The sequence below is a fragment of the Megascapheus bottae genome, chromosome 13 (assembly GCF_031878675.1).
Source record: "Megascapheus bottae isolate mThoBot1 chromosome 13, mThoBot2.hap1, whole genome shotgun sequence".
Classification (NCBI taxonomy): domain Eukaryota; kingdom Metazoa; phylum Chordata; class Mammalia; order Rodentia; family Geomyidae; genus Megascapheus; species Megascapheus bottae.
In genome coordinates this window covers 17,161,786-17,177,183 of record NC_143521.1, presented here as the reverse complement: position 1 = coordinate 17,177,183, position 15,398 = coordinate 17,161,786, and the positions used below count along the sequence as shown (strand labels likewise).

Sequence of the window (15,398 nt, the reverse complement as noted above, 5' to 3'; positions counted from 1 at the left end):
TGCAAGGCAATATCCTATATATATCACAAAATTTCAAATTAGAATATGAAAAAAATCTGTATCAACTATAAACATTCAGAACTATGCCAAAAGCACACCAATCTTTTATATATAACTCTTCAATGATTCAAAACTATATCCTCTAGGAAGTGGTGCTATGGCTCAAGTGGTAGAGTGCTAGCCTTGAGTACTGAAAGGCTCAGGAACAGGTCAGAATATAAGTGGATTCCAGAAACAAAACAAGGTCAGCTTGGTTGTAGGAGATAGAGGGTAATGACAATTACAGGTGGAGAGGAGCCTGGAACTATGATGATGATGGTGTGTGCCTGTGTGTGTGTGTGTGTCTGTGAGAGAGAGCGAGAGCGAGAGCCAGAGCCAGAAGGAGAGGGAGGGAGAGGGGGAGGGAGGGGGGAGAGAGGGGGAGGGAGGGGGTAGAGGGGGAAGGGGAGGAGAAGAGAGGAGAGGGGGAAGAAAGGGGGAAAAAGAGAAAAGAAACACATATCCTACTGTGTATCTGCCCACTGTAAGCATGCTTGTCAATAGATACCTTCTCCCCCTCCACTGAACAGCACAATACTTCCTTACTGTGTTCTTGGCCTATGTTGTGCCTTCTTGATAGCAAAATTTATGATTATGATATGCAATGGGCTTCTCAATATCAGGCTTTGAATTTAGAGTCTTGCACTTGTCAGCCTAGCTTACTTGGTGAGCTAGCATTCTACCAACCACTTAAGCCACATCTCCAGCTGGATTATGGCTGGTTATTTTGGAGATGAGTCTCAAGGATTTTTCTGCCCGGGATGATCTTGAACCTGGGGGGCGTTCAAGATGGGGTTATAAGTATGAGACACACACACCAGGATACTTGTATCTCTAGTGAAATGGCTGAATTAAGATAGCTAACACAGCTATCATTTCACGTTTGTTTTTTGTTTTTGGTAACTGTACCTTTTTGATGGCCCCAAAAACTGTCTTCTATTGCTTTTGCTCAAAGCTAACACTCCATCACTTGAGCCACAGTGCTACCTCTGGCATTTTCTGTTTATGTGGTACTAAAGAACTGAAACCAGGGCTTCACGCATGCTAGGAAGGACTCCACCACTGAGCCACATTCCCAGCCTGGATCTGCAATTTGATGAGAAACTTACTGAGTTTACTTGTGGCAGATAATATGCTTATAAATGTTCTTAAAATAGTCAAACAATTAGTGAGGTAGACTGTAATGCTGTTTACAGACAGAAGCTTCAAAATCAGGGCCCTATGTACTATACAAGACATTGAGCTAGCACACTCAGGGATACAGCTGAGAATAAGTTAAAAAGTTCAGAAACTGATGACTTGTTCAAGGTTAGAGTCACTTGGTCTTTGCTGGCTGTATTCAATCTGTGAAAACTGCTATCTTTGGGGCTGGAAGTTTGGCCTAGTGGCAGAGTGCTTGCCTAGCATGCACGAAAACCTGGGTTTGATTCCTTGGTACCACATGCATAGAAAAAAGCCAGAAGCAGTGCTGAGGCTCAAGTGGTAGAGCTCTAGCCTTGAGAAAGTCCAAGGACAGGGCTCAGGCCCTGAGCTCAAGCCCAGGACTGGCAAAACAAACAAACAACAACAACAAAAAACCCTGCTATCTTTACTTTTCTACTAGTACTCAAGCTTAAGCTCAAGGAGCCCACCCAGTGGCTCATACCTGTAAATTCTAGCTACTAAGTGGCACTGTGACTCAGCTAGTAGAGTGCTAACCTTGAGCTGCAGAGCTCAGGGACAGTGCCTAGTCCCAGAGTTCAAGCTCCACAATCAACAAAAAACAACTCGGGGCCTCTTGATCTTCCTTGGCCTTAAAAAAAAAAAAATATATATATATATATATGGTAATATATATAAATATATAAATATATATTAAATACATATATATCTATATATAGTAAACAGAGTAAGCTTATTTGAAGGTGAAAGGAGAGCTGTGAAAGTAAGTAGGAAGAATTAGCAGACTCCTGTGAGGTAAAGTCCCTTGGCTCAGCTTGTTTGATCACCACTAGCAATCTACCACTTAGGCCACATCTTCAGTGCTACATTTTTGCAGGACTAAAATTTTCATTTTGGAAAGAGTCCCAAGGATTTTTCTGTTCAGCTCTCTTTGACCCTTTGTCCTCAGATCTGTCTTTTTCACAACTAGAATTAGAGGCATGAGCCACCGGCGCCTGTGGCTGGAGAATTTGACATTTTATAACAAACAGGAAAATTCCCAAGAGAGTATCTGTACAGTAATAAAAGGAATCAGAAAAAACACAAAACAACAAAAAACAAGAGACTAAAACATTTAAAGACAAAGTTTTTAAGCCAGGCATCTTTCTATTTTTGCACAGTAAGCCTCAGGCTAAGAACATTGGAGCCACAGTAGAAAAACAAGAGTCAAAATAAGGAATGGACTTTGGCTTTGCTATCTGAGTGGAAAATGTAGAGGAAAGAGGAAACTTCTAACATACACAGCCAGCCAAGCTGTGGATCCAAGCTCCTCTCAAATGAATTTTATTTACTTTCTGGACTCATGAAAAAGAAATACCTCCTTTTAAGAATTCAAAAAAGGAGGAGACAATTTCATGTCTGAAATAATAAAATGGGCAGCTCAACTAATTCTATGATCTGGGGCCTCTTAGGGAATGTCACAAAATGTCAACTAAAACTAAATCTGAACAGAAGCAAGTAGAGAGTAAGAAGAGAAACTTTATAAGCTACTTCCTAATTCTGAGAGGAAAATTGCCCTTTATTCTAATTTGAAGCAACACAGAACTATGTCCTCATTTATTACTAGGCACCAAAATGTTTTTAACTGCAACAACTTGCATGAGACAGACTCAAGCAGGCTTGTTAGAAAACAGCGGGGCACTAGTGTACTAACTTGACACTATAAACTTGTTCTTGAGAACATAGCAAAGTGTGTTAGAGGAGGAGGTCCAGAGCTGGGGTGGACCCTGTGGTAGATCATCTGCCTAACACAGAAGGTCCTAGGTTCTTATCTTTAGCACTGCTAAAATAACACAGCATAAACCCCTCAAATCAAACTACAATCAAAAGAGCTGGAAGTGCAAATGACAAAATAGACGTTTCAAAATGATTATAGTTAAGACAATTTAAATGTGAAGTATTACACAAAAATCTTTACACAGCATTTTCAAAAACAGTATAATAATCTTTTGGATCAACTAAAAGAGCTAACGTTTCCCCCCACCTAAAAAAAAAGTCTGTACAGCAGAGACCTGTTTTCAGCAGGTAAGCCTATATACAAGTAAGACCCTCTTACTCTTGTAACATTGTCCTATTTTGTTTTAAGAGACTATATAACTCCTCTCCCTGCAGATCAATCCGTGTCTATCATCCTAGACACGAACCCATGGCACAAAGAATTATTTACACCGCACTGTAGTCTCACGAATACACACCTGCCCTCCAATACCTGTGAATGGCTGCGTGAGGGGGCTGGGACTCATGAGACTCACAGTGACAACTGAAGGCACTTCATAATTTCTCCATATAAATGTTAAATGAAAACCATTGTATAACACCAGTACTATTTACATTTTAAACATTCATGTATTCTAAATTAAAAGCATCAACTGTTATCAGAGTTATTGTGGTTTTCACAATATACCACTTAACTTTTTAATGTAAACACATATTCTTGATTTGCAAATATTTAGTCTCTCTGGGATGAAAAATAGTCTTGAAGTTACTTCATTCTTTTCCTCTTTTTCAAGAGTGCATCTCGAAGCGCCAGCTGGAAGAAGAAAACAAACATTTCTCTGGTCTATCTCTTAGTACTATGGATCAATAGGCTATCTAAATTAAAACAGGAAAGCAAGTTTTTTATATTTTAGAATTCAATTACATTTCTCCATGAAAAACACCTGAAATATTTTCAGACCCAAGTCAGTCTTCGTTGTGATAATGCACATACATACACATACTCACATAATCAGATTAAATGTTTTTCTTGATAATAGCATTCAATAAACTTTATACTTTCTAAATTTTCCTGTAAATATTTCAACACAGAAGCTGCTTCTCTTTTTTTATCTTCAAGCACCAAGGTCAATAAAAAAATTTGGGAGAAATGAATATGGAAAGCAGATCTTTTTTGTAAGTACCTTTTTTTTTTTTTTTTTTTTGCCAGTTGGGGCTTAGATTCAGGGCCTGAGCACTGTCTTTAGGCTTTCCTCAAGGCTAGTGCTCTACACTTGAGCCACAGTACCACTTCTAGCTTTTTCTCTATGTCTGTGGTACTGAGGAACTGAACCTGGGTCTTCATGCATGCTAGGGAAAGCACTCTACACTAGGCAGTTCAAGATTGGCTTAGAAAAAAATAAAAAGACTCCATTTCAACATAAGAATCTAGGCATAGTGTTGTGTACCTGTCATTCTAGCTATAGTATAAGCCAGGCCAGCCTGGGCAAAAAGTAAGACACTATGTCAGAAATAAAACAGAGTATCTGCCTAATAAGCCAGAAGCCCTGAGTTCAAACCCAAGCATCACCAAAAATAATGTAAAAAAATAAAAGTAATTAAATTTTTTTTAGTTGATCATAGGGCTTGAACACTGGGCTTGGGTGCTGTCCCTGAGCTCTTCAGCTCAAGGCTACCGCTCTATCCCTGGAGCCACAGCCCCACCTCCCATTTTCTAGTGATTAATTGGGGATAAGTCTCACATTCTTTAGTGCCCAGGCTGGCTTTGAACCATGATCCTCAGATCTGTCTCCTGAGTAGCGAAGATTACAGGCGTGAGCTGGATATAATAGTGATCTAGTGTAATGCTAGCACTTAGGAGGCTAAAGCAGGAGGATCACAAGTTTGAAGTCTACCTGAATTATAAGAGGGGGACCCTGTGTCGAAACATCACCACCAACCCCCACCCCCATCAAAGCCCACAAAATGAATAAAATGAAATCCTTAAGACATAGATACATACAGGTTTTCTGCAAAAGGACACATAAGGACCACACCAACAGGAGAACTGCTATTCAGAAAGTACTAGGTATAATTTGTTAATATCAGTCATTCCCTATATGTTCACAGATAAAATGGCAGAATTTTAGCATAAAAGGAACCTCAGAGGGGATCTAACTTGTCTGCCTTTATTCAGAGAGGAGTTATCTGATCACTGAGCAGATGCGCCATCTTGACAGACTCTGGTGGGGTTACATGCTCTGTCTGTCTGCTTTCCACCTCCGAGCTCTCTGTAAGTTAGTAGGAGTTCAATGCCCCACAGCGCTCTCAGCACGAAGTGCTCAGAGGACAAGACATGTTTCAAACGACAAGTGCTATTAGAGCTACTGTTCAGTGCTTGCCACCTAGACTTCAAGCTGAACTCACCTGTTTTTCTCGGAAGGAACGTTTGGTTTTTGATCGAACATTCTGGCTGTATCGCATCATCATGAAGTTCTTCTGTTTTTTCTTTTCTTTATTTGTGGAACTGGAGAATGGATTTATTTTGGTTTTCTTCCTCACAAATTCCTTCCGGTCTGTCTTTCCAGCCTGTCAGCACAAAAAGATTTGATGTTTCTTCTTAACACACTTCATAAGTTCACTAATCAGTGCAAATGTACCCTCTGTGTTAGGCCACCCAGCGGGTACCAGGTACAGTCCTTACTCCCCAGACTCAACAGAGGACTGGAGAAATGGCCTGAGTAAGGAGAGTTCATAATCTAGACCACTGAGATCAGAGGGGCTCTCCCTGGAGCCAACTAAACCATTTTGTTTAGAGGAGAGGAGAGAAGGGTAAAGTGTTTTCAGGAAGGAGGCACAGTGGGGGAAAAGGAGGAAGGAGAAAGAAGTGGGCTTTCTAAAATCGTCTTAACAGGTTGCAGTATAAAGGGAATGCAGCATGAGAGAAGCTGGTAGAGGATAGTGCACAGCACAAGTTAAGGTACAGGAGGTAATGTAGTCGGTCAGCACACAAACATGAATGGCCACAGAGTAAGTCTGAGGCCAACTCTGTAAACATTCCTATTACTTTAATAAATGTACTAGTCCTCCTGTCACCATGAATCTGGCATACTGCTTTTCTGGGCTCTGTATCTTGCTTTGTGGGTACATGGCTGCTTGAAATTGTCACAACTCCTCCAACACAACATCAAATGTACATACATTAACTTACGCCTTTACAGCATTAAAAAAAATCAGCCTATGAGCAGTCCCTTATAAATTATGTTTCATTTTGTTTTCTATTTAAGGAATAAGGAAAACAATGCTCTACTTACCATTGCAGTGGCTAGTCTTGTCTCCTTATCAGACTTTGGCTTTTTATGAAGGCGCTCAATGTCCCGAAGAGATAGCAATTCACCTCTGTGGAGAGGGGAAAATGAATTATGCCATAAAGTGGAACTCCTGTCCCTGATGCCTCGTTACAGGGTGAGCTCATTAGAGATCCTCTGGGTACACATTTTACCTGGAATCCTCATCACTGTCAATGTCAATGTATTTCCTCTTTTGGGCTTTTCCAGGGGCAGCATCCAGTTCTTTCCTCATCTGGGCCATGCGGATTTTCTGGAAGTCTTCCTGAGTTAAAACGCGACTTGTGCTGATGGCTGCGGCTTTGGCTTTGCGCTCCTCCATGGGCATGCTGTTCAGCTTCTTGGTCTTCAAAAAACACAAATTAAATGGCTATTGACCCACATGAGAATCCTGAGCTCCATCCAAATCCAAAACTCCTCACAGGCCACAGTTTAAAAACAAAAAGTCACATCTCAGTCAACATCTGAGGGATGCACTTGTAAAAGGAGATCTTATGACTTACGATTTCTTGCTGCTCTTCATCAGAAGAGTGGTGGACATCAACCCATTCACCATCGGCGTCCTCCTCCTCCTCACTGAGGCTGGCGCTCTCCCACCCATCTGTGTGAAAAAGGGCCCAGTCATGCACCTGCCTTGCTGTTGAATAGTCCCGTAAGTGTGACAACTCATAGTCCACTGACCAAGAACTGAGCAATACTGTTAAGCTACATCAATCCAAGCGTCATGGCTCATGCCAACCATCTTAGCAACTCAGGAGGCTGAGACCTAAGGATCACAGTTCAAAGCCAGCCTGGGCAAAAAAGACCCTGAGACTATTATCTCCAATTAATCACTACAAAGATAAGCAAACACACCATAAAGATAAGTAAATGACACCATAGCCCAGCTGGGCTTAACAGACATACACAGAGTCTTCCACCCAATGGCAAAACACTATACATTTTTCTCAGCGGCCAATAGAACATACTCCAAAATAGATCATATAATAGTTCACACAAAGAACCTAAGCAGACACAAGAGGACTGATATAATCATCAGCATTGTAACTGATCACAGTGCAATCAGATTAGTTCTAAACAACATAGTAAAGGGTAAAAAATACTCAAACACTTGGAAGTTGAATAATATACTTCTGAATAACTCCTGGGCTACAGTACAAATCAAAGAAGAAATTCTAAACTTTCTTGCATGTAATGACAACCAAGACATATCACAAAGGAACTTATGGCACACAGCAAAAGCAGTCTTAAGGGGCAAATTTATCACACTAGGAGCCCATATTAAAAAACATTTGATGGGGACCAAGACATGAGAAAGGGTATCAATGTATGTGAAGTAATGCACCTTCCACCTGGCGAATGTAATGTAACCCTTCTATTAATTACAATAAAAATATATGGAAAAAAAAACATTTGACAAAATACAGCATCTATTCATGTTGAAAGCACTAGAAAAAAACAAGAATAGGAGGTACATTCCTTAAAATAATTAAAGCCATATATGACAAACCCACAGCCAGTAAATGGAGAAAGACTAGAACAATTTTACATTAAAATAAGGAACAAGATAGGGATGCCCACTCTCTCAACTTCTCTTCAATATAGTACTGGAACCCTTAGCCAAAGCAATAATGCAAAAGAAGTATGTCAAAGGGATCCACATAGGAAAAGAAGAAATTAAACCATCCCTGTTTTCAGATGACATGATCCTATACCTGAACCACCAATAAACTCCACTCCTAAACTCCCAGAACTAATAAACCACATTTTGGCAAAGTGGCAGGACACAAAATCAACCTTCAAAAGTCAGTATGCCAACAATACACAAAGAGGAAAAATCAAGAATATGATCCCATTTGCAATAGCCCCCAAATGAATAAAATATTTAGGAATTAACCAAAGATGTAAACGAATTATTTAATGAAAACTATAAAAGCCTAATGAAAGAAATTAGAAGATACTAGGAAATGGAAAGACATCCCATACTCATGGATAGGGAGAACCAACATAGTGAAAATAGCCATACTGCCAAAATTGATAGACAATTTCAATGCAATCCCCATCAAAATCACAAAGACATTCTCTACTGAAATACAAGGTGTAATCTAAAGGTTCATATGCACAACAAAAGACCTCGAATAGCCACAGCAATTCTAAGCAAAATGCAGGTGGTATTACAATACCAGACTTCAAACTCTACTATACAGCCATAATAACATAAACAGATCAGAAGATCAATAAAACAGAATAGAAGATCCAGAAATAAAACATATTCAACAAAGGAGCCAGATATATACAGTGGAACAAACACAGCCCATTCAATTACTGGCACTGGGAATACTGGGTAGCAACATGCAGTAAACTAAAAATTGATCCCAGCCTATCACCATGCACAAGCATTAACTCAAAATGGATCAAAGGCTTCAATATCAGACCTGAAACCCGGAAACTGGTACATGATAGAGTAGGAGAACTGAAACTCGTAGGCACAGGCAAAAGCTTCCTCAACAGAATCCCAGGGTCACAACAGATTGGAGAGACTCGACAAATAGGACTACCTAAAAATAAGTTTCTGCACAGATAAAAGCATAGCTACTAAAGTAGAATGACAGCTAACCAACTGGGAAAAGATATTTACCAATCACACACCAGACAAGTGCTTAATATCTAATATTTACAGGGAACTCAAGAAACTAATCTTCCCCCAAACCCAACAAATGAATCACTAAGTGGGCAAGGGAACTAAAGAGAGACTTATCAAAAGAAGAGGTTAAAATAGCAAAAAAACATGAGAAAATGCTCATTATCCATGGTCATAAAGGAAATGCAAATAAAAGTAACCCTAAAATACCACCTTACACCAATCAGAATGGCCAATATTCAAATGCTGGCAGAGTTGTGGAGAAAAAGGAACACTACTGCACTGCTGCTGGGAATGTAAACTAGTACAGCCACTCTGGAAGGCAGTTTGGGTTTCTTAAAAAACTAAAAATAGACCTTCCCTATGATCCAGCCATACTACTCCTGGTTATCTATCCTGAGCATCATAACCCAGGATATGACAAGGACACCTGCTCAGACATGTCCATCTGTGCACTATTCACAATAGCCAAGCGATGGAAACAACCCAGATGCCCCCTTACAAATGAATGGATACAAAAAATTTGGCATAAATATATACAATGGAATTCTACATAGTCAACAGACAAGATATAATGGCATTCACTGGGAAGTGGATAAAACTAAGGAGAATCATGTTGAGTGAGATAAGACCAAAGGAACAAAAGGCGCATGGTCTCCTTGATATGTGGATATTAGATCCAAACAGTTTAAGAGCAATGACTCAATATTTGGGTACCCAATGTTATGGACAAGGTCTTGGAGATATAAACATAACTACATAGACATAAGTCTATGATGGGATATATACTCTGTCATAATGTTATATAAGTTGATATGTATCTATGACATACAAACCCTCAGCTTAAGTTTAATTATGTTCTAAAATATAAGTGCTAGTGATTGCATATAGATTCCCTTTTTGAATATTTGTTAAACATGTCATTTGAAATATGATGTAAAAATCAATGTTAACAAATTCTTTAAATAAAAAATTGAAACACTGAAAAAATAATTCAATTATATATATATGTTTTTTGGTTTTTTTTGGTCAGTCCTGGGCTTGAGCTCAGGGCCTAAGCACTGTCCTTGGACTTTCTCAAGGCTAGAGCTCTACCACTTGAGCCACAGCACCACTTTTGGCTTTTTTTTTCTATGTATGTGGTACTGAGGAATCGATCCCGGGTCTTCGTGCATGCTAGGCAAGCACTCTACCACTAGGCTAAACTCCCGGCCCCAGATTTCTATGTATTTTTTAAAAAGCCAATATTTATGGCCAAGAGATATAAAATTATTTCAAGCTTATTCACAATAAAAATCCAAATTGAAAGCAGGGCACAGTGGCTCACACCTGTAATCCTAGCTCCTCAGGAGGCTGGGATCATGGTTCAAAGCCAGCCCCAAGCACTACAGAAAGTAAGACTCTTATCTCCAATTAATCACCAGAAGACAAGAAATGGCACTGTGTTGGGGCCGGGAGTTTGGCCTAGTGGTTAAAGTGCTTGCCTAGCATGCATGAAGACCCGGGTTCGATTCCTCGGTACCACATACATAGAAAAAAGCCGGAAGTGGTGCTGAGGCTCAAGTGGTAGAGCTCTAGCCTTGAGAAAGTCCAAGGACAGTGCTCAGGCTCTGAGCTCAAGCCCAGGACTGGCAAAAAAAAAAAAAAAAAAAAAGAAATGGCACTGTGGCTCAACTGACAAAAGTGCTAGCCTTGAGCTGAAGAGCTCAGGGACAGTGCCAAGGCCCAGAGCTCAAGCCCCACAACCGACCAAAACAAAAAGAAAATCCAAATTAAAGAAGCTACCATTTGTCACCTACAAAGGAGATAAAGCATTTAAAAAACAGATGAGATGACAAATATTTCAGAAAATAATGCTTATGCAATGTTGATTAGCGTAATCTGAAAAAACTTTTAAGAAACAGTTAACAATAAAATGTTAACTTGAACCCAAGAACTCCAGGTAGATTAAAATATCTTTAAAAAAAAGTAGTATACAAAATTTTATGTATAATGTTTCTAAAATGATTGTCTTGTCAAACTTCACCAAACAATAAAAATTGATTAAAAAATCCTAATTGTATACTGAATTTGTACTACCGCAAGTATCTGATTAACTCATCCAGACATGTTCTGAAAAATAGTGCAATAAAAGCGAATCTTCAGGGTTTGACAGGGTAGCCTAGAAGGAAAGGAATCAACATGAAAAGAGAAAAGGAAAAGGAGACAGGGAAGGAAAGCAAAGGAAAATGAACCTTCATCACTGTCTGCATTCTCTTCTTTGTCAACTTCTAGAACCTCAGCTCCTGGAATGTAATCTTTAGCATCTAATTCTCCATATTCCTGTATTCTCGCTTCTGCAGAGGCTTCTGTAGGTTTACCCTAAGAGAAGAGGGATGGCAAAAGATGTGATCATTAGGAATACTGTCCAGACCGAATTCTGAGAAAGCTATTAAAAAATGGAGGCAATCAAATAATAGTCTGCTTATGTCTCTAGTCAAAGTAAATTCAGAATGCTGTCCACTACCTTAGTAATTCTTTTCTGAACCTAATGCAGACATTTGTAGTTATGGATGTAAAAGTATGGTCCCTCTGTTACATATGCTCCTCATTTGAAAGAGATGGAAGTTGACTGGGGAGTGGACTGTTACACAGGCATCAGAAACTGATTGAACTTGGAGCTTCCAATCTGTTAGCAGCATCAAAAACTTCCAAGGAAACAGATGGTCATAGTTTCATTCTTACTATGCAAGTACTTACCGCTGAGCCATGCCTCCTGCCTCTTTATTGTGGGTTGTGTGTAGGGCTTAAACTCTGGGCCTGGGCGCTGTCCCTGAGCTCTTCAGCTCAAAGCTATCGCCCTACGCCCTTGAACCTCAGCCCCACTTCCCATTTTTCTAGTGGTTAATTGGAGATAAAAGAGTCTCACTTTCTTTAGTACCCAAGCTGGCTTTTCTGAACAGCAATCCTCAGATCTCAGGCTCCTGAGTAGCTAGGATTACAGGCATGGGCCACCTCACCTGGCTTGCTTCCAGCCCCTTTTGTTTTAGGTTAGTGTTTTTGTTGTTGTGTTGGCCATGAGGCTTGAGCTCTGAGCCTGGGTTCTATCCCTGAGTTCTTCAACCCAAGGCTACCGTCCTACCCCTTGAGCCACAGTGCCACCTCCTGCCTTAGTTATTTTTTAGGTAGAATCTTTTGTCTTTGGCTACTCAGGCCTTGACCATGATTATTCCTATACAGCTGGGATAACAGGTGAACATATTGAAAAGGGGTCATGCTTTTTTTTTTTTTGCATTGGCTGGCCTCAAATTGCAATTCTCCAGATCTCTGTTTCTTGGGGAGTTGGGATTATATGCTTGAGCCACAGAACATAGTTGGGATTATACCTTTAGGCCAACATAAGCAGGTCTCACTTACCCGAAATTTCTTCTGCAACATCTGAGGATTCAGTGTCCGGAAAAGCTGAATCAAAGTTCTAGCGGACATCATTACATCTACAAAATAACATCTGTGATTAGAAATTTTGGGGCCAGGAGCATGGCCTACTGGTAAGAGTGCTTGCCTAATATACACAAAGCTCTAGGTTCAATTCTTTGGTACACAGAAAAAAACAAAAATGGTACTGTGGCTCAAGTGGTAGATTGCTAGCCTTGAGAAGGCCCAAGGACAGTGCTCAGGCCCTGAGTTTAGGCCCCAGGACTGGCAAAATAAATAAATAAATAAAAATAAAAATAAAAGAAGAGGGGGGGAAAAAAAAAGAAATTTTGGAGCCAAAAAAACCATAGTAACATAAAATTAGTCACACACAAAACTCTTTGGCCTATTGAAAGTAACATGCAACTTACTCTTATCTTTGTGTGTCTTATATTGAACTAGGTCTTGGAGAAGGTCTTCAGTCATGGCTAAAGGACATCGAGCTGTTATCTCTTTTATAGCATTGATTCTAGGAAAGGAAAACAAATAATTAACAAGATAGCAATTCTACGTGTTGTTTAACCTAAGAGAATGAAAGCAAAAGGAATACAATTGGGTTTTATACAGTACAGTACTAAAATTACAGCCCAGTCAAGAATGTGAGAGTGGTAGCCTTGTATCTTTTAGTCAGACATCAGCTGCCATTAGCTTTTCTCACAGAGGAAGGAACAGTATGAAATGGCAAGGCAGGGCAGCATTTACTTGTCAGACGTAAGTACAGGTAAGAAAGATTACAGGTCTTCAAGATCATTTGGTTCAGTAAGCTTTCCTAAGAACATAAAATATAACTGGTCAGCATGTTACTCTTGAGGACATTTTCATAACCCCCGAGTCAGTGCTGACTCTCCTCCTCTCCCTTCCTCTCTTTTGTCTGCCAGTCCCGAGGCTTGCACTCAGGGCTTGAGAAGTGGTCCTGACACTTTTTGCTCAAGGCTAGTACTTTGTCACTAGAGAGCCACAGTTCCACTTCTGGCTTTTTGGGTAGCTAAGTGGAGATAAGACTCTCATGGCTTTTTTGCTCTGGCTAGCTTTGAATGGAATCCTCTGCCTCGTGAATAGCTAGGATTGCTGGTATGAGGTAATGGCACCCAGCAGAGCTTACTCTAATTGCTTGTGAATTAATCCAACTGCCCTCAAATCAGAGTGACAGAATATGAAATCAGTTGTTACACATAAGACACATTCATAGTGAGAGAAGAGGAAATACTTAGGTTGTCCAACAACAGAGTAAAACTGTAAAAAGAGAAATTGCCGATTAGAAGGAAAAGTACCCTTCTCTGGTTCATTCCTCAAAATTCTGACCAGTAAAATAAAAACAGGTGGCAGTGGCTTGTGCCTGAATCCTAGATATTCAGATCTGGGGGACTAAAGACTGAGGACAACACGAACAGAAAACACAAACTAGAGGTCATCTCCAAAATAAGAAACATAATCAGGTATATAATTTAAAACCCTTTTATGCAATTACTTAAAGATAATAAAAATGACAAAAATCAACACATAAATTCAGAAAAGGCTAGGTTGGAGATGTGGCTCACATGGTAGAGCACCAGTGGAGCAAGAGCAAGGTCCCGAGTTCAAACCAGGTTACTGGGGCGGCGGGGGGAGGAAGGGGGAGAAGAACAGGTTTACTTGTTTATGATGGCCACCATGTTCTACATACCCCACAGTCATGACTTCCCCAGAGTTCTTGTCAGTAACAAAATTGTTGGCTACAGTCATGAGCAACGACTGAATGATCTGCGGGAGAACAACAGAAGAAATGAATGTAAGTGAAGTGTTTGTGCCCAAACACGAGTCTGGAAAAAGAGCTCTCTGCCTTCATTTTTGAATCTGGAAGGAATCAAATCTACGGATATCACAGATAGAACAGTCCCTTTGGGGTCATACTCAGGTTAAATTTTACTCTTAATCAACAGAAGGAACGGTAGCTTTGAAACATAATTACTGTAAACACATACATGCAATGATGTTACTGTGTTTGAACTCAGGACACCTCACACTTGCTTGATAGGACCATACACATTTTGGATAGGATCACTTGTTTTTTTGCCCAGACCAGCCTTGAACCTTGATCTCCTTAATCTCTGGGTCTCAAGTAATTGTGGTAACTGTGATTATAGGCAGAGGCCACTCCAACCAACCTTAATATTCTTGACCTTTTCTGGTCATAAAATTGTTACAGCCCAAAGTCAGAATAATTAATTGGGGATAAGAGTCTCATGGTCTTTAGTTCCTGGGCTGGCTTTGAACCACGATCTTCAGATCTCAGCCTCCTGAGTAGCTAGGATTACAGATATGAGCCAACCCTGTACGGCGAGCTTTTTTTGCACTGTCCTTGTGCTAGCACTCTACCACTTGAGCCACAGCACCACTTCTGGCCTTTTCTTTGTATGTGGTACCAAGAAATCGAACGCACTAGGCGCACTTTACTACTATGCCACACTCCTGGCTCTGAGCTTTTTTCTCTAAGCTAGTGCTCTAACACTTTGAGACACAGAGCCACTTCTGGTTTCTAATGATTAATTGGCAATAAGAGTTTCATGGACTTTCCTGCCCAGGCTGGCTTTAAACTGAGACTCAGATCTCAGCCTCCTGAGTCGCTAGGATTATAGGTGTAAGACATTGGCACCCACTACAACTGAACTTTTTTTTTGTTGGGTTTTTTTTTTGCCAGTCCTGGGATTGAGCTCAGGGCCTGAGCACTGTCCTTGGGCTTTCTCAAGGCTAGAGCTCAACCACTTGAGTTTCAGCACCATGTCTGGCTTTTTTCTATGTATGTGGTACTGAGGAATCGAACCCGGGTCTTCGTGCATGCTAGGCAAGCACTCTACCACTAGGCCAGACTCCCGGCCACAACTGAACTTCTTAACAACAGAAATCTGAAGTAGACAGATCTTGGTTCAGGCACATACCCAGACTAACCAGTGAAAAACATAGACGGAGGCATGGCACAGAGGCATTTCACCCATCTGACAAGTTCAAGGTCTTTGGTTCAAACCTCAGTACCACCAGAGGTTTCT

At 40.3% G+C, this 15,398-nt stretch overlaps 1 protein-coding gene across 1 annotated transcript in view; it reads right to left on the bottom strand.

Annotated features, from left to right (window-relative positions):
• Positions 1-1,595: 1,595 nt before the first annotated feature.
• Positions 1,596-15,398, bottom strand: part of Sdad1 (SDA1 domain containing 1) — a 30,774-nt gene continuing 16,971 nt past the window's right edge. Inside the window, exons 14-22 of the mRNA XM_090343412.1 lie at positions 14,039-14,115; positions 12,747-12,844; positions 12,319-12,395; positions 11,157-11,283; positions 6,785-6,882; positions 6,437-6,627; positions 6,249-6,333; positions 5,362-5,523; positions 1,596-3,769 (exon numbers count right to left, since the gene is read on the bottom strand). Coding sequence (XP_090199538.1) covers positions 3,722-3,769; positions 5,362-5,523; positions 6,249-6,333; positions 6,437-6,627; positions 6,785-6,882; positions 11,157-11,283; positions 12,319-12,395; positions 12,747-12,844; positions 14,039-14,115 — 963 coding nt within the window. The 3' untranslated portion in view covers positions 1,596-3,721. The remainder of the gene's footprint in view (positions 3,770-5,361; positions 5,524-6,248; positions 6,334-6,436; positions 6,628-6,784; positions 6,883-11,156; positions 11,284-12,318; positions 12,396-12,746; positions 12,845-14,038; positions 14,116-15,398) is intronic.